At 35.8% G+C, this 22,234-nt stretch overlaps 1 protein-coding gene and 2 long non-coding RNA genes across 6 annotated transcripts in view; 2 read left to right on the plus strand and 1 right to left on the minus strand.

The window, feature by feature from the left end:
• LOC135102344 (uncharacterized) overlaps window positions 1-9,843 on the plus strand; it is a 14,350-nt gene extending 4,507 nt beyond the window's left edge. For all 4 annotated transcript variants that reach the window (XM_064007465.1, XM_064007449.1, XM_064007456.1 and 1 more), the window contains 4 exons: window positions 1,112-1,323; window positions 3,181-3,238; window positions 3,342-3,677; window positions 4,905-9,843. In XM_064007465.1, the coding sequence (XP_063863535.1) occupies window positions 1,112-1,323; window positions 3,181-3,238; window positions 3,342-3,677; window positions 4,905-5,059 (761 nt within the window). In that variant the 3' untranslated portion in view covers window positions 5,060-9,843. The remainder of the gene's footprint in view (window positions 1-1,111; window positions 1,324-3,180; window positions 3,239-3,341; window positions 3,678-4,904) is intronic.
• Window positions 3,573-22,194, minus strand: LOC135102359 (uncharacterized). Its single transcript, XR_010269630.1, has 3 exons — window positions 20,778-22,194; window positions 11,871-12,070; window positions 3,573-3,708 (listed from the first exon to the last, which is right to left on the minus strand). It is a non-coding gene; the product is annotated as an uncharacterized LOC135102359 (long non-coding RNA).
• LOC135100406 (uncharacterized) lies at window positions 13,029-15,164 on the plus strand. The gene is made up of 2 exons (XR_010268702.1): window positions 13,029-13,687; window positions 14,373-15,164. It is a non-coding gene; the product is annotated as an uncharacterized LOC135100406 (long non-coding RNA).
• Window positions 22,195-22,234: the final 40 nt, after the last annotated feature.

Below are 22,234 nucleotides of genomic sequence, written 5' to 3' on the forward strand. Positions count from 1 at the left end.
AATCAGAATACCTGTCAAGTGATATGTAGTTATTACATACTTTTATCCTTTTAAATCAAAAAACTTATTTTTGCAGACAATTGCCATGTAAGACATGCAAGTAACCACTATGAGAATTGTAGTCAAACCAGAGTCACCTGAAGCAATGATTGTAAGGTTTTGAGAAACTGATAAAATGCAGTCGACCTAATTTTTCTTTAAGATTTATGGCAGAAAACCTATTAGTTTAATCGGAAAACTTCATGAAACATATACCATGACATTATTCATTTTGTACTCTTCGTGTAAACTGGTAATTTTTTTAATCCAGTTAAATGCTTATTTACAGTAAAACATACCAAATAGCTGCTCTCATTCCAATTCTATACATCTTATTAATACAAGAATTAAAAGATTAACCATTCTTTTATCAATTTTTACCAGTAAACTCTAGAACTTTCTTTCTGTTTCTGTATTTCTTCCTGCTATGACTCAAACTGTTTCAAAAAGGGAGTGTCAAGATATTTCACAGACTAAACTATTTTTTTTTTTTTTTTTTAGTATAGTGATGAGAGAATGGCAGGTAACATAGTGAATGCTGGCAATGTTGGTTGGTGCTAATCTCGTCTAAGGTACCATAACAGGTACAGCTGATCCTGACTACTACTACTACTACTATTACTACTACTACTACCACCACCACCACCACCACCACAACCACCACCACCACCACCACCACCAACAGCAACAACAACAACAACATTATGACAATAATAAGAATAATAATAACAATGACAACATTGTACTATTTTTGCCAATTCTACTGGTGCTTTTATTGTCATTGCTGCTCCTAATATTATTCACCTTGACATCATTATGGAGAAGCAAATACACCATCTGGCTCACATTTTTTTTTTTCCATCTGTTGGACAATTATTTCCCCTTATCTGTGCTGGAACAAATGTCTACAGACTCACTTAAATAAATAGCTAAACTAACTCACTACTCAGAATGACTTTAAATGACATACGTACAGATATTTCTAAAATTCATGCAATTTTTTACAATAAAATCTCATTCACTTAACATAACCACCCTCAAACATTTTACTGTTTACTAATCTTACCTGCAGTGGTGGGTAACAACTGTGGTTGCTGGGGCACCAATGAGGTCTACGTGCAGTACAAACCCCCTGTCAGTGGCTGGTTCCGCCACAAACGCAGGTTTCTCTTTGAGCGCAGCTACACTGTCTACACAGCTGAGCCCCAGATACATAATTTTCAGCTGAGATACATGGTGACAAGAGGGAACTGGCTCCTGCTAGAAAAGAAAAAGAGAGGATGGGTGAGTTTGTACCACCTGATAACTGGCTCCTCAACACAAGCTGTGAATCATATTAAAGGCCATCCACACTAAGCTTTGTAACATACATTCTAAAACAGTGTGGTAATGAAAAATCATGTCCACACTATGGTGTTAGATATAGTACTGATTTATTGGCAACCAGTAAGTCTAGCATCTTCTTTAAATTAGAAGAATTATGAAGGGGTTGACTTTCATCTCATTTCAGTTTAACTTGGTGTGAAAATCTCAGAAAAGATTGTATAACTTGACTGACTCTTCTCAACTTGTATCCCGTTTCTATTGGGGTCACTATAATCTGATGAGGCAAAAGTACAAAAATTTGTTTATTTCCATTCATATGATAAAAAAAAAACATTAACATTAAATTTTCCTTGAGTAACTGAACCTGTCTTGATGCATGCACTAGGAAATGGTTAATCTGCCAAGAATTCCTCTTTCTATGATCTAAACATCCATCATTATACTATTCTTTCCTGGGGGGTCTCCCTTCTTTTCAAATCTCTCAAGTTGTGTTATATTCATGATATAGAATGGTCCAAGTTCCTCTAACTAATGCTTCTCATCAGTTTCTGAAATCTATTCTATATTCTGCCTTGAGTGGGAATGTTGTTGACAACACAGACTTATAACACTAAGCCTAGGTTCTATCATGTGCCATTTATGTTGTTGCAACAACACCAAAGGATGTGTGCTAATACATGGGTTACCACAGCAATTGTGTTTGACATGTAATTCTTTTAATATAGAAATACAAATGAAGGAGTAAGTAGTTACATCAAACTAGGCCATACAACTTGCAAAAAATGTAAAATTATCAAAAGAAGAAAGAAGCCACAAGCTAGGATTGTGAAAATACTGCAAAATAATTTAAATAAGATGCATATATGATTCAAGTACAAAATGGAACTCATTCAGTCTAGAAAAATGCAATAAAATGGAATTGGGATAAAATGGCCATACATCAGAAAATTATATAATATTAAGAATAAATTCAGAAAAGACATAGGAGTGGTGATACAATATAACTGATCACCATAAAAGCATATAAATATGATAGTTGTAAATAATTATTGGATGTTGAAGAATATAAGAATGGCTTTTTACTTCCTGGAAAAATACATGATAAATTATTTTCCACAACAGCTGTAACAAGACTAGATTTAGATTGCATTTTATTGTGTGAAGAAATTAGAATAATATAAATAATGAGAATCAAAATAGCACCAAAATTGGAAAAACCTAAATAATGAGGAATGATAATACAAATTAGTAGCACCAACAAGCCAAGAAATCTTGATTACAATATATACAAATCAATAAATGGATCAGGAAAAATACCATGCCAACCCCTGATGGAAAGGGAAAGCCTCATGGACCACCTTACTACATCCCAGGAGCTTAGGCACAACACAGCTGGCCACACACAGCAAGGTTTAATAGTATACATTGATTTAAACCTGCTCCTTCATAATTTCATAACATTGTTTGACAAGGCCTCAAAATGCATATGTGCATAGAACATTTTTATACTTGGAATAACCTGTACTTTCACCTCTAGGAATGTCTGCTGAAACTTGTTACATTTTGTTTAACAGTATGATTATATTAAACTATAACATTAATTTTCAATACTGGATTGAAAGCTTTTGTAATTATAAAATTTGTAAATAATTAAATTCTTACCATTATTCACTAAATTAGGCCAACTTTGTAATTATTCTGCAGTAAAACTTTACAGCTCAATATTATGAAAAATTATGGGTGGTAACCATAAAACATGGTCTTCTATCTTCTTGCATATTCTAATTTTGGGTGTTTCTTCTTCTTTGTATTCAGAATGTTCTCAGCAAAAGCAATCAAAACAGCACTGAACAGTTCATTATTTCATGTCCAAGTAAGCATCCACAGGTTTATGAGATAAAACTGCAATAAGTGAAGTATCTTCATACCAACAGAGTGAATAGGATAAAGACTCATAACTCTTTTTTCTTCCTTAGCAGGCCAGTGTTCATGTCAGGCTGTTAAAGTGGAAGGGTCATCATGTTGGAGTATTAATGGACAGTATAGTAAATCCTCTAACAATAGAAAGCCTCCAGGAAACCTCAACCATACAAAGCCGTATGACAGCAACAAGAAGCGCTCTCAGTGTCTGCTAGCAGAGCTCCAACAGTGTCTTAATGACAATAAAAGCAGAAAAACAGATGATGGCTGTGAACAATATATAAGACCCTTGATCAACAGCACTAAATTAAAGCATAAACATGAGCACTACACGTATCGTAAATATTATTATAATCTGACCAAGGCTGATGATCATGACTTCTGGCTGATTGGTGAGTGTTATACTGGAAGATGTATGTGCATCTGATAAGGGAAAAAAAATTAACATTTACAAGTTAGGTATTTGCTGATTTGTCTGCTCATACTCTACCTCCTCCATGCAATATAACTGTAATCACATGAAAAAAATACATTCAGTCACTTGATATGTAGAGGTAAAACAGTGACAATGAAGCAAATGAAATTTTAACCTAAGATGTGTGTGACAGAAAGGGGGAGGGGAAGATGGAAAAAAACATATTCAGTTCACCTCTGCTGTCACTGCACATCATTCCTTGTCTCACTGTCTTTCCACCTTCTCATTCTCAAAACTCAAAGCTCTTCCCTTCAGGATTATCAATGCATTTATATATATTTTTTCAAATATAGTAATAATAATGAATTTAGACACTAATAACTGACTTCATCATTCCCTATACATTCTACTAATTTTAATAATTTCCAAAAAGCATAATAATCCCTCATGGATCACGTATATACAAAATGCAGGACAGACATTTCATATTACCAGTCTGTATTATTTAATAAAAAATACAAATATGGAAACATGAAATGCAAATATATAAAGTGTATTTGATGCCATATAACACAAATTCAGAAACAAATAAAACAATCCCCCAAAAAAGTCACTATAGAAAGCTAATTTTATCTCATATACACACTAAAATAAAAAGCAAACATCTAAGTCTAATTAATTTAAAGATTTGTAGCATTTAATTTGTATTATCATTATTATTATTATTTATAATTATTTATTTTATTTTATTTATTTATTTTCAAATATAGGTGAATTTTACAATTTGTAAATTACCTACATTCTTTATTCTAAAAATTATGGAAATTTTTCATGCAGTTAATACACAATCTCAAAAATTAGACAAACAATCTAACAATGTAATATGTAAAATGTGCTGCATATCCTATCCTTAAATCTAAAATTTATAATATATATATATATATATATATATATATATATATATATATATATATATATATATATATATATATATATATATATATATATATATATATATATGTTTATCTATTTCTTTATTTTATTTTATTTATTATTTTTTTTTATTCATTTACTTTTTTTTTTTTTCATCTACAAGAAATTGGTATGGCTGCACTTGTAATAACATTACCTACAATACAATGCTGAGCCAATAATTTCACAAAGTGTACTGAGGCCCTAAAATTCTCCTTCTTTTCCTGCTTAGAGTCAGAGAAGAAAGTGTATGCAGTAAGCCGCAACACTGGGCCCTGCCCTGACCAGCTGATGCCTGACTCCAGAACTTGGCTGAGGACTGACGACAACTTCACTGAAAACATCACAGTCACCTGTACCACTTGGGACAACCCTTCTGGTGACTGACCTGTACAGGCATGAAGGCATATCTTGGTGCAGCCGCATTGTTTTCCCTCGTGCCCTTCAAGCCACGGATGTGTGGATGAATAATTCACACATTTCCAAGGTGAAGAGCACACAATAAAATGCATGAAGCATTGAAAACAAAGACATAAACCACATCTCCACTGGTTTCCAACTGTTCATGCCAAAGTGCAGTACACTATCCTTCCAAGCTGTTTCTCAGACCTTGAATAGTAAAATACGAAAAATAAAAAATAAATGTAAACTATATTACACATTCTGTTAACAGAAAACAAAAATATATATTTTTTTATCAGTCATAGCACAAAGATTAATTTACACCAATTATTCCAAATTTTCATTTTTTTTTTCTTTCACTTAATTTGCAAGAAGTAAATTTTCAAATGCACATGTATGAAATAACAGTAGAAAAAAAAAAAAAATCCACTCCAACACTAAAAAGTCAACAGCAGAAACTACTTGTATGGAAGTCCTGATGATGAGTTGTTTCCTCATCAGAAAATAAGAAAGAACACTGTACAGATATACTGCACAACTGACCCTCACAGAGTATGATTGGTGATGATCAGTGGCCAGGTATTGTTAATTTCAGTATCCTAAGTACCACAACCTGAAGATGCTGGAACTGATAAAGTGGAGTGAACATCACCATAGACTGATCACTCTCACAGCAAACATCACATGCTGTTAAAAGTGGTGCCACCCATATTTTTCAACTACTACAATGTCTTACAAGAAAGAAAATTAATATACATAGTATACCAAGATCGCAAGTAATGTGTGCCCAAGTGGTACATTTCTCCAGCAGCACATCTTATGTCTTTCACCAAATAGTGTGGTTTTCACAAGCTGTACAACTGACATGAGACATCATGGTAGTGGGATGGAGTTTTAGGCATGGCAGAAGGTAGACACCCTACAAAATTGAATGACAAGCAGACATAAATTATGATCAAACATCTGAGCACCTTTAGAGAGAGGAAACTCCCTCCATAATACCACATCACGTTATAATTCTTCTGTTCCTGTTTGTCTTTTGGTTTTGTAAGCTCTCAGAAGTTATCAGATACATTTAATAATTTTCTTCCATGTATGGCATTGTAGCAGTTAAAATTCATAAGAGGGAGATACTACTTTGAATTTTTTTTTTTTTTTTTCAGATAATGATCAATCTGTAGTGATATTTAATCTACTACATCTTGATTTTTGGTGAAAGTTCCTTATCACAAGATACATGCAATGACCTCCAATGTTACTATCACATATCTTGAATAATATCAAAGGGATGTGCTATAGCAACCTTCAGTGTGGAGTGGTGCAAGATGGAGCAATTAAGGACACTCAATATGGTAGAAATTATTCTTCTACTCTGTACCTGCCTCCCATACCTTTTACTTCCTATAACACCCACAAGTCACTGTAATTACACCCAACCCAGATTCATGGACTGCTCCTTGAATTAGCAATAATAAGATTCATTTGACACAAAACAATAATTGTGACTATGTACTGATGAAAAGACAATGAGGATAAAAGGGAAGGAAAAGGATACAATTCTCATTTAGGTTTACTGTGATCACTTTGCACCTTCCCTGCAGCCAACATCATGGCAAGATCAGCCACAAAAAGGAATGATGGCAAGAGAAGGGCACACAAGTTAGTGGGACAGTAGAGTCACCCTGGTGATAAAACTTACAATCAACCAAAGATGATACTGTATGGTTGCATAGTGATACTTGGCATGCAACAACTCCACTTTGCTGCCACTTTTGAAATACCAGCAGGAAGAGCTTGATATGGGAGAGAGGAACAGAAGAAAGAACAAGGATTTCTTTCCAACAGGCTGCCCTTAGTAATGCCTCTGAAGGTTGCTGTGGCATGTCAATTTTATATTATTCATGAGTTATAGTGAGTCCATCAATGAAAGTATATCTTTTGTAACAAAGAAGTTTGTGATGAAATCACAACTGATAACTAAATATTGCCCATTACAACACAGCACAGGTGTTTTTGCAAGATCTCTGCTCTTAAGTCCCAGGGAGAATTAATCATGTGTATGGCAGCAGAGTACAGTGGGAACCAATTTGGTTGTGGGAGCCAAACTAATTAACTCTAGGAGTCAACTGTAGTATCTAGTCTCATATTCTTAACTTCCTTCCTTCCTCATCTTCTCACTCCCCATATCTCTCTCCTTATCACTCAAATCCCTAAACACAAGGTCAGTTGCATTTCAGTTCTTAGAAAAACTTAACATTCCTTCTCATTCTCCTTCCTCATCAAACAGATCCACTGATACAATGGTGGAGAACAATAAGATATCCTTGAGCTCAGGAACACAAAACAGTACGGTACTTAATTTTCAATGACATAACACAGTACTACAGTAGTTCTTTATGATCTTATAAGAAACAGATGAGAGAGAGAGAGAGAGAGAGAGAGAGAGAGAGAGAGAGAGAGAGAGAGAGAGAGAGAGAGAGAGAGAGAGAGAGAGAGAGAGAGAGAGAGAGAGAGAGAGAATACATACTGTACATGTAGTATGGCTACCATCTGGTTATTCACCTTTCCTAATAATCTAGCATGAAGTTGGTTCCCTGCAAACTAGATTAATGGACTTAAATTGCTCTTTAGTAGCCCCTTATGTGTAGAATTATAAGTAAATTTATTCATATACAGGTTTCTCACATGTTGATTTGATTATCCATGAATTAGAACATTTCTATGAAGCTGCAGAAAACATGAAAATGAAAATTTGCAGGGTCCATGGTTCATCAGTATTTTGCATTTTACACACAGCTTAATGCTCATCCCTTCCCACATATATTGTGCAGTTTTTTTTTTAACTCAAAATGGATATTTAAAGAATCAGTCCACAAATCACATGACATGGTAACATTCATACATAAGAGACAAGGATGGCACACAACAGCTGTATAAGTTCTACAAATGATGAATGGCATCACTTACTTCCATTAATATTGTATTACATTGTTATTCATCTCTGCTCACGTTTTGCACCACGTGTTGAACAGTTAATGCGACAATCAAGATTACTTACACACACACACACACACACACACACACACACACACACACACACACACACACACACACACGAAAAAAAAAAAAACAGGATTAAAATTTGTGACTTTTCTGTGGTAGTTGCAATTTGCAATGCTTTGAAGCACTTTGTGCCAAACCAGCATAATAGATCTTAATATACTTTTAAAGGTACAAATAAACAGCAAAATATTACATGCAAGGATACTTTGCAAACTGATCCTACATGTAACAAAATTATACATAAAAGCATGAGAATCTACTGTATCTCATTTTTTTATGGAGCAACAGCTGGAATACATGAACAATGTCAATGTATTGTGAATGTTAAACACTGCTGAAATAAACATATGAATGAAATCAAATAAACACAATACCTCACGAAAAACATGCTGACAACTCTCAGGTAGCCAAATGTTGTGGGTGCCAACAATAACAGCAACCAGAGAGCAAGCCAGTCTCTTAGATATCTTAAACGCTGTTTTTATGTACATATTGTTTTTTTCATGTTGCAAATAAATGATGAATACATTCATCTCTTGATTTATGTAAGTTTAAATTATGTAAATATGGAATCAAGTGAGTCTGCTTTAATAAGAAAAATCTGAATAACATGAATAGAATTGTACAGTAAAAATGTTATTACTGTAACACATGTTTCAGTAATTTGCAGTTTAGACAACTCATAGAGGCTCATGTGTAAAAAATGAAAACTTTATAAAATCTCAATTAATTAATTTAAGATTCAAGGGAAATTTAATCAGCCTTGTAAGAACCCAGGTGACAACCAACAAAGCTCAAATGTGCAATCTCTCTCTCTCTCTCTCTCTCTCTCTCTCTCTCTCTCTCTCTCTCTCTCTCTCTCTCTCTCTCTCTCTCTCTCTCTCTCTCTCTCTCTCTCTCTCTCTCTCTTAATTAATGTGTAGTACCTGTTCCTTTAGCAACAATTAGGTATAGGATGTAAGCCAAAGGGTTGTGATCTCACTGTCTTAGTGTTTGGTGTGTGAGTGGTCTCAGTCCTGCTCAGTGTTTGGTCATAATGAGCTCTAAGCTCTATCCACTGCATAACAGCTGTGTCGCAAGACCTGTTGTCTGTAGCTCTTTTCAGGCCCATGGCACAGTACAATGGCACTGCATTGTGACAGAGGACTTTCAAAGTCCCCGAGTGATGTTCACCCACTCATGCACATCAGCACCACTGACCATGAACTATCACAACATACAGCTGGCACACTATTAATTGACTCTGTTCCACTTTCCTCTCAAATTTCATTGTTTTGTAGTGTTTTCTGAATATCTTGCCATCCTTTATCTGAATATTATTTGAAGAATACTGTGACAAAGAACTAGCAGTCAATTACAATCATCACAAAGGAGATAAGTGAGAGGTGCAACAACAGTGCTGCCATCACACAACTGAGCAGTTACATTACATTTAGTGTGCTTTTTGATTATTTTATTATATTCTTTATGTGATTTCTTTGTTTCTCAGAATGAATTAAGTTTCTTCCATGTGTTCTTTTGAATAACAAAAGAATCACACTACAAACAGCTAGTTAGTGCAAATTAAACTCATTGTCATGGACCCCATTGTATTCAGTTCTCTCTCGTCTGTGGTCAGCCCTAGTGGCTTGTTGGAGGCCCTGCCTACCTCTTGTTGTTCCTCTGTAAGTTAATTGTACAATGACAATATATTTTTACAAAAACTACTAATTTATTTGCACACTCCTTCACCTAATGACATAACAGTGATCTACAGATGCAGAAAATGAATTAACTGTGGCTAATCAGTGACTGGAAGGAAAATAGGCATTATAATATGCAGATCCAGTATGCAACTCTTACTATTCACTCCACAAAAGCATACACAAATGACAGACAGACAGACAGACAGACACACACACACACACACACACACACACACACACACACACACACACACACACACACACACACACACACACACACACATAAAAGATTGCTTATACCTGTCACATGATCTTAGGAAACATTCGTGTCATTGCATCAAACATGAATGCTTTGCAATAAAACATTATTGTAAGCTCAGTGCTTTTGACACACTACTCTGACCATGGCACTAAACCATTACTTCAGTTTGCTTTTCTCCTCTTTTCTACAAAGCCAATAAAATTTTATCATCACAGTAAAGCATTGTGTCAGAAGGATAAGGATGATTACCTATTTTCTGCAACAACAAATAAAACCTATGCTACTGCTAATGCTACTTGTAATATCAGGTAAGTATTCTTAACTTTTTTTCAAATAATATATTGATCATACTACTACTACTGCTACTATCACTAGTACTGCTATTGCTGCTGTTGCTCCTGCTATTATTACAACTTCTAGTATTATTACTACTAATCATTCTGTGGAAAATCAGAATAATACCTCCTCAGGTCCCCCCTAATTAGCAGAAACAAAATGCCAGAGGCACTTCTGCTTTGGGGAATCCTGAAGAGGAACTGGAGCAATAGGACAAGATACAAATATAAAGTTGTGACTGAAGGAGCCCATCAGAGAAGACAGTGACAGTTTAAACAGAACTAACTCCCCTTGTGACTTCTGACACCTCACCAAAAATATCTCTAATAACTTTGCTTCTTCATCTCTCCCTCTTTATTTCAACCTGATGGCACCACTGCCACTTCATCTATCTCTAAAGCTGAACCTCTAAAGCTCAAACCTTTGCTAAAAAGTCAGGGCTTCTTCCTCCCTGTCCTCCACCCTCCAATTATTTCATGGTATCTATTAAGATCCTTCACATTGTTGTTTTCCATGCCCTAGCTGGTCTTAACCCTCAGAAGGCTTATGGACCAAATGAGGTCCCTCCTATTGTTCTCTGAAACTGTGCATCTGTGCTTGCACCTTACCTAGTTAAACTCTTCTGACTCTACCAACATCTACCTTTCCTTCTTCCTGCAAGTTTGCCTACACTCTGCCAATTCCTAAAAAAGTTGACTGCTCTAATCCCTTAAACTACTGTTCTATTGCTTTAATTTCCTGCCTCTCTAAAGTTTCTGAATCTATCCTCAACAGGAAGGTTCTTAAACATCTGTCACTTTGGCTTTTATCTGACTGCCAGTATGGGTTCCATTGTGGCCACTCTACTGATAGTCTTTGGCTTTCCTTTCTGAGTCTCAGTCATCTTCTTTTAGGGATTTTGGTGAAACTTTTGCTGTTGCCTTAGACATATCAAAAGCATTTGGCAGATTTTTTTTTTGGCACAAAGCTTTGATTTCCATATCCTTCTCTCTGTAAGTTCATCTGGTTTCCTTCCTGGCTGTTCTATTGCTGTGCTGCTGTGATAAACAGTCACTTTCTTTTCCTAAGTCTGTTAATAGTGATGCTCCTCAGGGTTCTGTCCTGTTACCCACTCTCTTCCAATTATTCATCAATGATCTTCTAAGCCAAACTTCTTGTCCTATCCACTGGTTTTCCATGTCTTTTCATAGGCATCCAGCCTTTCAGGAATTAAACAACTCATACAGGGAAGCCATAAAACACTTGGCTTATGATATTTCTAAAATTTCTGATTGGGCAAAGCAAACTTGGTAATGACACTGACATCAAAAACCTTTTAAAATGTTAAATACCTTGAACTTTTCAGTAATATCATTCATTTGCATACTTCTCCTATTAATAATATAACTTGATAAATACACACATTTTTTTTAATCATTCCCTAAAATACCTTATCACATGCTTGCCTTACCTGCAGTGGTGGGCAACACTTGTGGTTGCTGGGGCACCAACCAGGTCTATGTGCACTACAAACCTCCAGTCAGTGGATGGTTCCACCTCTCTCACAGACACAACTTCCTCTTTGAGCGCATCTACACTGTCTATGCAGCTGAGCCCCAGACACATCATTTTCACCTGAGATACATGGTGACAAGAAGGGACTGGCTCCTACTGGAAAAGAAAGATGGAAAACTGGTGAGTTTGTGCTGATTGATAACTGCTTCTTCTTTAATATTAAGCACTTCTTTATTAATACTCTGGGGCTTCCCAAGGAAGCAAATGAAGAAGCAAAGCACACACCTTCTATTACAGTTATAACCAAATGCATGGCACTGACCTATGTGTAAATGCCTTTATACAATGGTGGAAACTGCAAACTGAAAAGTTAGTTTTGCTGATCAGTAATCTGCTAACAAATAAAATAGCTTTGCTAATGTTAAACTGCTGAACTGCTCAACTGCTAAAGAAATTATAAGCTAACATTAACAGCTAATTGCCAACTTTCATTATGAAAATTTATCTTCAGTTGAGCATTTTAGCTTTAAACCCTTAAAAACAGAGAGGTGAAATTTCATTATAAAATAGTTTAGACATAAAACACCAAAACCAGATAAACCAAATCACACCAAAATCAGATAAAGGTATGCATAATAGTAACACTAATTTCATACATCACTAGTACATACATATACAGTACATTTTATAATATGTATAATGACATTTCACAAAAACTAATAAGAATAGCATTCATCATAAAGCAAAAGCTGACAAATCAATAATTCTCCAAAGTTTACTTTCAGCTTACTTGTAAACATATTTAATTAATGTTTGATGAAAAGCTGTAAAAAATGTTAAAAATTGTAATCATGTTCAATTAAGGTTAAAAGAAAAGGTATAATAATAATAATAATAATAATAATAATAATAATAATAATAATAATAATAATAATAATAATAATAATAAAAAAGAAAAGAAATGGCTACCCTAATAACAGTAAACACAGATTGAAGCACATAAAAGAATGGTCTATCAAATTAACTTACTGATGTATTCTCATAATTCATACAAATGAACAGTTTGGGGGAAACTGATTGAGAATATTTAAATTAAAAACTGTAAAGTGACAATATTCATTGGATAGCAATGTTTTATCCACCAAAAATATAATGTAAATTCCACTGAATTCACTTGAAAATGGTATTTGTATATATGATATTACAAAAACTTATCCATTTATTCTTTTATCCAGGTTTTGATAATCAACACCAGAAGACAACATAACAAAGCAGATGAGAAATTCATAATTTCTTGTCCATGTAAGTACAACATGATTGCATAATGTTACTACCAAATATGACAGAACAACTAAATGTTAACCTCAAATATCCTGACTGTATTTTTCTTCTCAGCAGGTCAGTGTTCATGCCAAAAATTACAAGTAAGAGGATCTTCTTGCTCAAGCATAAATGGCTTATTTCACAGATGTGAAAGAAGCAACCTCATAAACTTTATTTTGAATGGTACTGTACCTGCAAATCATTCTTCAGTGCAAGTAAGACCTAGAGAATATAAGAGGAGGCGTTCCCAGTGTTTGCTTAGGCAGCTTGCAGAGTGTCTCTACACGCGCAATCTAGGTTTGAAACCTGCTATCAAGAGTGGCTATCACTGTGGTGATCACATAAAGCCCATGATAAACCAGACTGACAGGTTTACATCACACCCTGAACAATACATACATTACAATTACAAGCTTGTCAAAGCTAACGATCAAGATTTTTGGATGATCGGTAAGAAACAACTATATATGTATGTGTGTGTGTGTGTGTGTGTGTGTGTGTGTGTGTGTGTGTGTGTGTGTGTGTGTGTGTGTGTGTGTGTGTGTGTGTGTGTGTGTGTGTGTGTGTGTGTGTGTACAAATATATATATATATATATATATATATATATATATATATATATATATATATATATATATATATATATATATATATATATATATATATATATATATATATATATATGAAAGTGCTACGCTAATCTGTTTGTATGTCTCATATTTTCAGAGAAGAGATGAAATTTGGTTGGGAATCTCCAGTGCAATTACCAAATTTGTAATAAATCTGACTATAAATATATTACCAGTAAAATGCTACTGGAAAGTAGCCTTGCACATGACTATGTCTATGCCACTCATGCCGAGATAGGCACAACCACCCACAGCGATCTCATTCACATAATTAAACATGATCTGACATGGACACATATTGCAAAGCTCTCTCTCTCTCTCTCTCTCTCTCTCTCTCTCTCTCTCTCTCTCTCTCTCTCTGTGTTGAATATGAACAATCAACTTTTTTCCCCAGAAAGGATGCCTAAAATCAACACTAGTGCCAGTAGTGTATCAAAAAGGCAAATAAATGAGAAGTATATAATAGTGAATACTGAGTCTGTTGATACATTCTCTTTTCCTGCTTAGAATCAGAGGACAAAGTGTATGCAGTAAGCCACAGCACTGGGCCCTGCCCTGACCAGCTGATGCCTGACTCCAGAACTTGGCTGAGAACTGATGACAACTTCACTGAAAACATCACAGTTACCTGTACCACCTGGGATAGCCCTTTTGATGAGTGATCTTTGCAGGTATATTGATGATGCAATATTAACTTTCTTTATATCTTGTCAGCCTAATACGTGAAACAGATAAGTCTGTCTTTCACACATACACAACAACAACCATGATAATAAATTCATGAAGCATTCACACACGGTGCCAGACAATATACTAAATCACTAATAATTGTAAGACACCATTTCCCAATGCATATTTAACTTTACAAACTACTTGAATATTCACATTACAACATTTCACCTTAAAAATTCTTCCCAAAAACTACATATTCATAAAGTAATAACTGAAGCATAATTAATTACAAGATCTGAGTATTGCTCTTAACAATGTCATTCCTAAATTATGCCTTTCTTTTTCTTCTAAGCTTTTACATAATAATTTCAATAATGTAAGGTATGTAGTTATGTGCTATGCAGAGACAAACTGTTGAGTTTGTCTTCTTTCGCAGTGTTGTCCTTGATCACCTCATAGTAACTAGCTAAACAGGTACTGGACATTAGCCAAGGTTAGCAATCCTTTCTTACTGTATGTGTGTATACTGTACTTGCTTGAACAGGAGAAAAAGTCTATACCACATCCTAAGTGGTAAACAACAAACTGAAAAAATAAAAATAAATGAAGTATAAAAAAAAAAAAAAACAGCTTCTTGATTAATTTTGTCAAGTGCTGGACAGTATTTACTTATCTACTTTGCATTAAAAGTCATTGAAGCATAAGTGTACTCTGAGTAATCAGGAATGGCTTTGCAGCTATTATTATAATTGTTATTTTTATCATTATTATTATCATCACTACAATTATGGATTGTTTCCAAGCCATCATTTAATCCTTCAGTCTAATGTGAATTTATACATTTAGATCCCAATGCCTTTATACTTAATTAATTTAAATGCACTTCAGCCAATACACCTTACTCCTATTACAGTGTTTCACGTTGACTCAAAAATAATACTATAAAAAATGCTAATAATCTTGTATTGATATCAAAGCATTCATAAATATAGAAGTCTGATATCTTACCAAAATTATTATCAGCCTTGCCTGTGTTGTTACTACATGGCTTTCTTCTCCATTAAGATATATTTCTGGTTATTTAGTTTCCCTCTTCCATCTTCTCTGATATTCTCTTCCTGAGAGTTCTCTCTATTGAAACTATTCCATTTTGGTAGCACAGCCATGCCTCTCTCTGTCTGAGATCATGGGGTGATCCTCTCTTTGAGATCCCACCACTGTCACCCTTGTTATGACCTACCTTAGAGCAACATGGGAATACTGAGAACTTGATCTGAAGAGAAAATAAATCAAACATGTGAGGCTTTTGCCATAACTTGAACCCGTCAAGACATTCATTCAGATCACCAAGGCCAAGTGGATTTTGGTCAGCCTCAACCATCCTGGATTAAATATAGCAGCATCAGTGTGGAGGTTTTTTGTTTCTACCCTTACAGCAGTTGCCTGACTAAGGACACATGCTCCCAAGTCAGGTCACGCAAAGAGAAAAGAGAAAAAAATGATAATACTTATCCTAATTATAATGAAAATTCTTAAAGGCTGCCACCCCTCATTGACATTCACCTTTCTTCTACTACTGGAAAAGATGTGTAACTATTGTACTTGAGAAATGGCCAGGTTTTATTATCTAACTCATGTGGCGTAAAATGAAGTCAGAGGTCCAGCATTAAACTGAAGTCCATGGTTGTATGTTCATTACCACCTGCAACAGACAATTGAGTCTTGTAACAGGTTTTAATTTCCATAAGTAGTACATAATTCCATTATCTTTCATCTCTATAAAATCTTGCATTATGCAGAGTAAGAGTTTACATTGTATTTCTGTAGTTGTAAATTGTTTTCTTCAAAATGCCAATAGAATATTTCTATAGTGGTGAATCAATTTATTCAAAATTGTCAATAATATAATTCTGCAGTGGTGAACTGTTTCATTAAAAATGCCAATAATAATTTTAATTTAGCATTTATTTACATACTGTTATGACAGCAGGGAAAAAGTGGCTGTGTGGGTGTAGTCTTGAGGGGTGTTGCTGGGGGAACACTGCTGGATGGGGAGGGGTGGCACTCAGATGGCCTTGAGAACAGACGTCATTTATTGGCTACTGTGCCTACAAGCAACCAATCAGTGATGGTCAAGCTCTACACAGCTTCTGTGTCACACTGTGATTCATGTTGTTGCCCTCGCCCATGTTCGCCTCATGTGTTGGGGCACCAGGTTCTTTTCCCCACAGCAGCTGTGTGAAGACTCAGTGTAGTGTGAGGCTTGTTGTGCCCACATCATCCCTTGTGTTCTGTGTGGATGCCTGAGTGACTAAGCTCTGTGAATGTGTGAACTGTGTGTATACTGCACTAGTGACTGCCTCTGGTTTGGGAGAGTGGTGTCTGTGGTGACCTGCGAGTCACAAGATAACTGTGTCCTGTTCTCTGGAGATGAAATATACATCTGTGCTGTGCATGTTAATTTTTGCATGCCCTTCTTGCCTCACATTCCAATACTATGCTGAGCCCTTTGAGTTGCTTCCACCTGCATTGTGGTGCCTGGTAACAGAGTGAATGTGGTCTTGACTATTACAGCCTTTGTGAGAGTTGCTGCCTGCCCAGGTGAAAGTGTTACTAAAGGCTGGTTGGCTGTGGGCGGTGGTATAGGAGGTGGGTCCACAACAATACTGTAGTCATCCACATGTATTTAGTATACGTGCCAGCCAATTGTCATTGAGGGTAGATTTCACCAGGATAGCTATACATTAATCACTCAAGACACCATGAAACTTTCCTGCAGCCAGAGGACAAGGTGAGAGTCCTCAATAAGATTTGTGTTGTTTTGCTAGTGTCCCATAAGGGTTAAGAGATTAGCTCTGCAAGATTAAACCAGCAAGATTAAAACTTAAGTCAAGATTAATTTATCTTATTCCTTTTCTTTCTTTCTTTTTAGTTATTATTGCAATTTCAACCAATACACCATATGTAACTACAGCCCTTCACAGGGTCTACATCTCACTGTCTGGAACATTTCTAGCTCCATTTTACCCTGTCGGAAATTAATACCTTCAGATGAAAATTTTGAAGGTTTAAATCAATTCCATCTCCAACCTTCACTCACAGGATACTAAGTGTGTTCATATGTTTCTTATCAATGGTGTGCATACTCAATAACATGACATTGAGTCACATGTTAAAACTTATGATGATGTGAGGTTACCTGCTGTAAATTAGGTGACACAGAAATTTGTCAGCCAATCATATAATATATGATTGGCATGATAGACACATGTGTCTATATTATAGACACATGTGTTGGGAGGAGGAAGGAGCACCCAGGACTGTCTGTACTGTGTCAGTTAGACCATGGCTACAGAAGAGAAATGTGTGCTGGCTGTGAATATACAAACTGGCAGTTTACCACCAGCTCCCTTAACTTCTTAAGGTATTTTTCATTAAGTAATTACTGTTGGTGTGCAGTGATGACTGACAATGTTGGAGGTTACAAAATGTTATGTTACGTTAGTTTACCTTATAGGGGGTTAGGAAGTTAGGTTAGGTAATGTGAGGTTAGGTTAGTGACCTTAAAGGCATGATGGGGGTCCAGGGAGGGTGAAGCCTTTCCCTGGACGCCTCTCCCCGGTTAGGTTAGGTTAGTTACATCAGGTTAAGATAGCGCAGAAATTTACCTTTTCGAAATATACCGTTTGCTATCCTTAGACTTTTAAATTAACATTAAAAAAATGCCTCATTTTGGCTTTCCCCATCAAAAAAAAAAAAAAAAAAAAAAAAAAAACGCACTCCCACCAGGCCCCTATGCTTGTTGGATTTAGTGAGAGATTAAGACAATGGAAGTATTGGTTGAGCCTACAAATTTACCCTTTTTATTTATTTATTTATTTTTATTGTTATTTTCTTTTTTGCGTGGAAGATCATATTTTACTCATATTTGATTTATCACATACAATTAACTTCACTTTCCCACCAGATCCCAGAGTTACTTGGAGAAAAGGAACGAGGAAATCAGAAAACAAAAAAAAAATGTAATTGTGTAATGCCCCTCCCCTTGTGCCACTCGCACTTATTTTTTTATCTATTCATTTATTTTCTTTTCTAATCAGTTGGTGAGGAAATATCTACACTCGCTGATTTAAGGTCTTTATTTTTCCTTCACTTATGGTAGCATTAATACTAATTCACACGTCATTCATATTACATCAGGTAGCATAAAGAGTCCTTTTAGTAGCGTTGAAAATTTCATTACAATAGTGTGAATACTGGCCGAACTAATCACTTGACATACTTCATACATTCACCAATAACAATAATGGGCATTAGTGTTTGGATATTACATGAATGTACAGTTGTTGTAATTCACCAGGAGTGTGTGTTATTCATGAATAAAGTGGAAAATTTCTTTTGTGGGACACTGTCAAATTCCTAAAATTTTTGAGTTCCCAAACACTGAAATTAGAATTTTTCGTGCACCTGTGGCTAAGGCCAGCTAATTTTTTTCAAGACTTGCGTGTGAACAAAGCCTTAGAATGGGAACATGATCTAACGATGCTTTGGATCGATAGTAATGATATAAATGTTGATGCTAACCCATTAGAAATTTACCAAGAAATTGAAACAAACTGCCAGTCTGTAGTGTATATCTGCCAAGTTGAACCTAGAATTCGTGCTAGAAATATTCCTGCAGAAATTTACAAGAGAATTCAGTGTGGGATAAACAACAGAATCAAGTTCACTTAAAACACCTGACATTCATTTTAACAATGTGAGCTTTGTAGAAGAGTTAAGTGGTGATGGAGTGTATTGGAGTGGAGCTGGCAGATTGAGAGTTGAGTCTAAGTTTAAGAAGATAATTAAAGAATTCATTGGGGAAGACGAGGATGGTGAATGAGGAGTGGTGGTCGATAAGTCTAGGGGAGCCTGAAGAATACTCTTGTGTTGGAGGTTTATGAGGATCGAACCTCTGCCCAAGACTTACATAATCTACATCTCACTACCTGTTGTGAAAAGTGGATGATCAACCCATATTCTCACAATGGGGGGCAAGTTCTGAGGAACAAATGAAGGAAACTAACTCTAATCCTCTCAAAACCAGTCCAGTAAAAACAAGAGAAAAAGAACATAACATCAGTATGTTGGAACAAGAAATAGACAGCCTTAAACAAATAGTGGCGCAACAAAACCGAGTACTACAACATTTAGGTGCTAACTTGCAAACTCCCCCGCGTCAGATAACGACAACTAAACCCCGTGACATTCCTGTATTAGAACTACATCAACTACAGGGACTCAATGCAACTACTCAGCTCCAGATTTTCTTTGAGCTAGTTGAACAATGCAGTGAGATTGATGCCAGGAGAGTACGAATAGCCAAAGGAAAAGTTAGTACCGAGATAGCAGCTTTCATTCATAACCATCAAACCTTACACAACTGTAATACTTGGGACAGCCTCAAAGGGCTTCTTAACAACCAATTCAGTGAAGAAGTTAACTCTGATAGAGCATGGCAAGACACTAACTCTGAATGTTATGATTGGTCTGAATCACCACAGGCTTTTTGTTAATAATTTCGTCTGTCGCTATGCTATCCTAGAAACACGATTTGCCAAAGAAAACTCCCTGATCGTGACAAAATTATAAAAAAAAAAAAAACTATGGCAAGGTCTTCCTCAAGAAGCTAAGGCCAGATTAGAAGGATTCCTGGATGAGGATCATCCACTAAATAAATTTGTCGACAGAGTAGAACAAGAACGACATTGGCTTGAGGCTACTCATACACCTACACTAGGTAGAGTTAAATCAGAAAAGAAAGACTATCCACTCAGACATAACATTCCACCGCTGCCACCAGTGTAATGCCCTTCCCCTTGTGCCATTCACAAGCCAGGGGTTACTTATTATTTATTTTTTATTTATTTATATTTTTCTAATTAGTTGGTGAGGAAATATCTACACTCGCTGATTTATTGTCTTTATTTTTCCTTCACTTGTAGTAGCGTTAATACTAGTTCACAAATCATTCATATTGCATCAGGTAGCATAAACAATCCTTTTAGTAGCGTTGAAAATTTCATTACAATAGTGTGAATACTGGCCGAACTAATCACTTGACATACTTCATACATTCACCAATAACAATAATGGGCATTAGTGTTTGGATATTACATGAGTGTACAGTCTCATTCACCTGGCGAGGGTCATATTACTCATGCACGTGGTTTGAAAAAAATATTCACTGGTGCTTACGTAAGAATAAAGAATCTCCTTATTACATTTTCCTATAACCCTGGTATAACACAGCCTACTCAGCATTCCGAGGATCCAACCAGGTGGTTTCGTCTTCGTATGATAACGAGAAATACTGCTCAACCTTAATAATCCGTGAACTAAACTCTCCGTTCTCACACTATTAAGAGGGAGGTTTCAAGACACTTATCCTTCAATTTTTGACTACCGCTTCGGACCTTTTTCTGGGACTGGCATCTCAGTGGGCTTTTTTTTTTTTTTATTGAATTTTTGTTGCCCTTGGCCAGTGTCCCTCCTACATTAAAAAAAAAAAAAAAAAAACTGAACAGTGTTTAAACTGAGGCGTTCCTACGGGACCACATTTAGTGTTTCAAAGATTGAATTTCTATCTTACCCACTATTTCTCTTATACATAAAAATGAAAGAAATAATTATAGCAGTTATAAATTAGCAGTAAAAGCCAGTGTTTACAACGTCTTTCAATATTTGAAATCAAGCAAGCGCTACATATAGCAGACGGTTATGATAGACGGTTTCACTCATGTCATAACTCATGATATACGACTTATGGTAGATGTTCTAAGTTATGATACGCGTTTGCTATAGCTATGACACATGTCGTAACTCTATGAAGAATACGGCCCCTTGGGCAGTATTCTTCATAAAGTTAGGGCATGAGAAGGTGAAGAAGGGTGTGTGTAGAAGGGACATTAAAAAGAACAGTTTCCCGAGAAGGACTGCAGGAATCTGGAATGAGCTGCAAAATGAAATAGTAAATGTAATAACTATACATGATTTTATGGAAAAAAACTGGGTGAGAGTAGATTTCGAGACGGACAGCACGAACTTAGCCTCCTCTTCCCATAAACCACAGCTAGATAAATACATCTAGGTAAATACACACGTACACACACACCTAACACAAGTTTATAAAAACAACAACTACAAGTCGCCTCTAAAGGAAACGAGACCTACATTTCTGCATTTATACATCAACACTTCTTCCAAACTACCTTAACCTCTCATTGATCACCGGATATCAGTCACCCCGCCTGTTACAACCTCCAGGTATTGCACATGTTAAAGCTTGTTAAAAATTCAGCATTACACTTACTAAAAGGGAAGATTATAGCCACGGTGGACAGACGCTTATGACACCACTGAGTCATCACTCAACCCGGCCAGGCCCACCCTAAGATCAAGCACTATAAATACACCTAAGGTTGACAAATCTGCAGGTGGTATCCTTTCATTTTTATCTATCTCGTGGAGCTTTTTATCACGGAAAGGGAGTTAAACATAAATAACGCCTCCTTTCCGTCTACAATTACTCACAGAAATCGAGTTGGTTCAAATGAGCCCGAGGCCAGTCATATTTCAAGAACGTTTCTGTCAGTTGTGGTATAATGTATTCCTTTACTCAGGTGTCCTTCAGTTCCAACGAAAGAAAATGTTTT

The sequence above is a fragment of the Scylla paramamosain genome, chromosome 1 (assembly GCF_035594125.1).
Source record: "Scylla paramamosain isolate STU-SP2022 chromosome 1, ASM3559412v1, whole genome shotgun sequence".
In the NCBI taxonomy this organism is placed as follows: domain Eukaryota; kingdom Metazoa; phylum Arthropoda; class Malacostraca; order Decapoda; family Portunidae; genus Scylla; species Scylla paramamosain.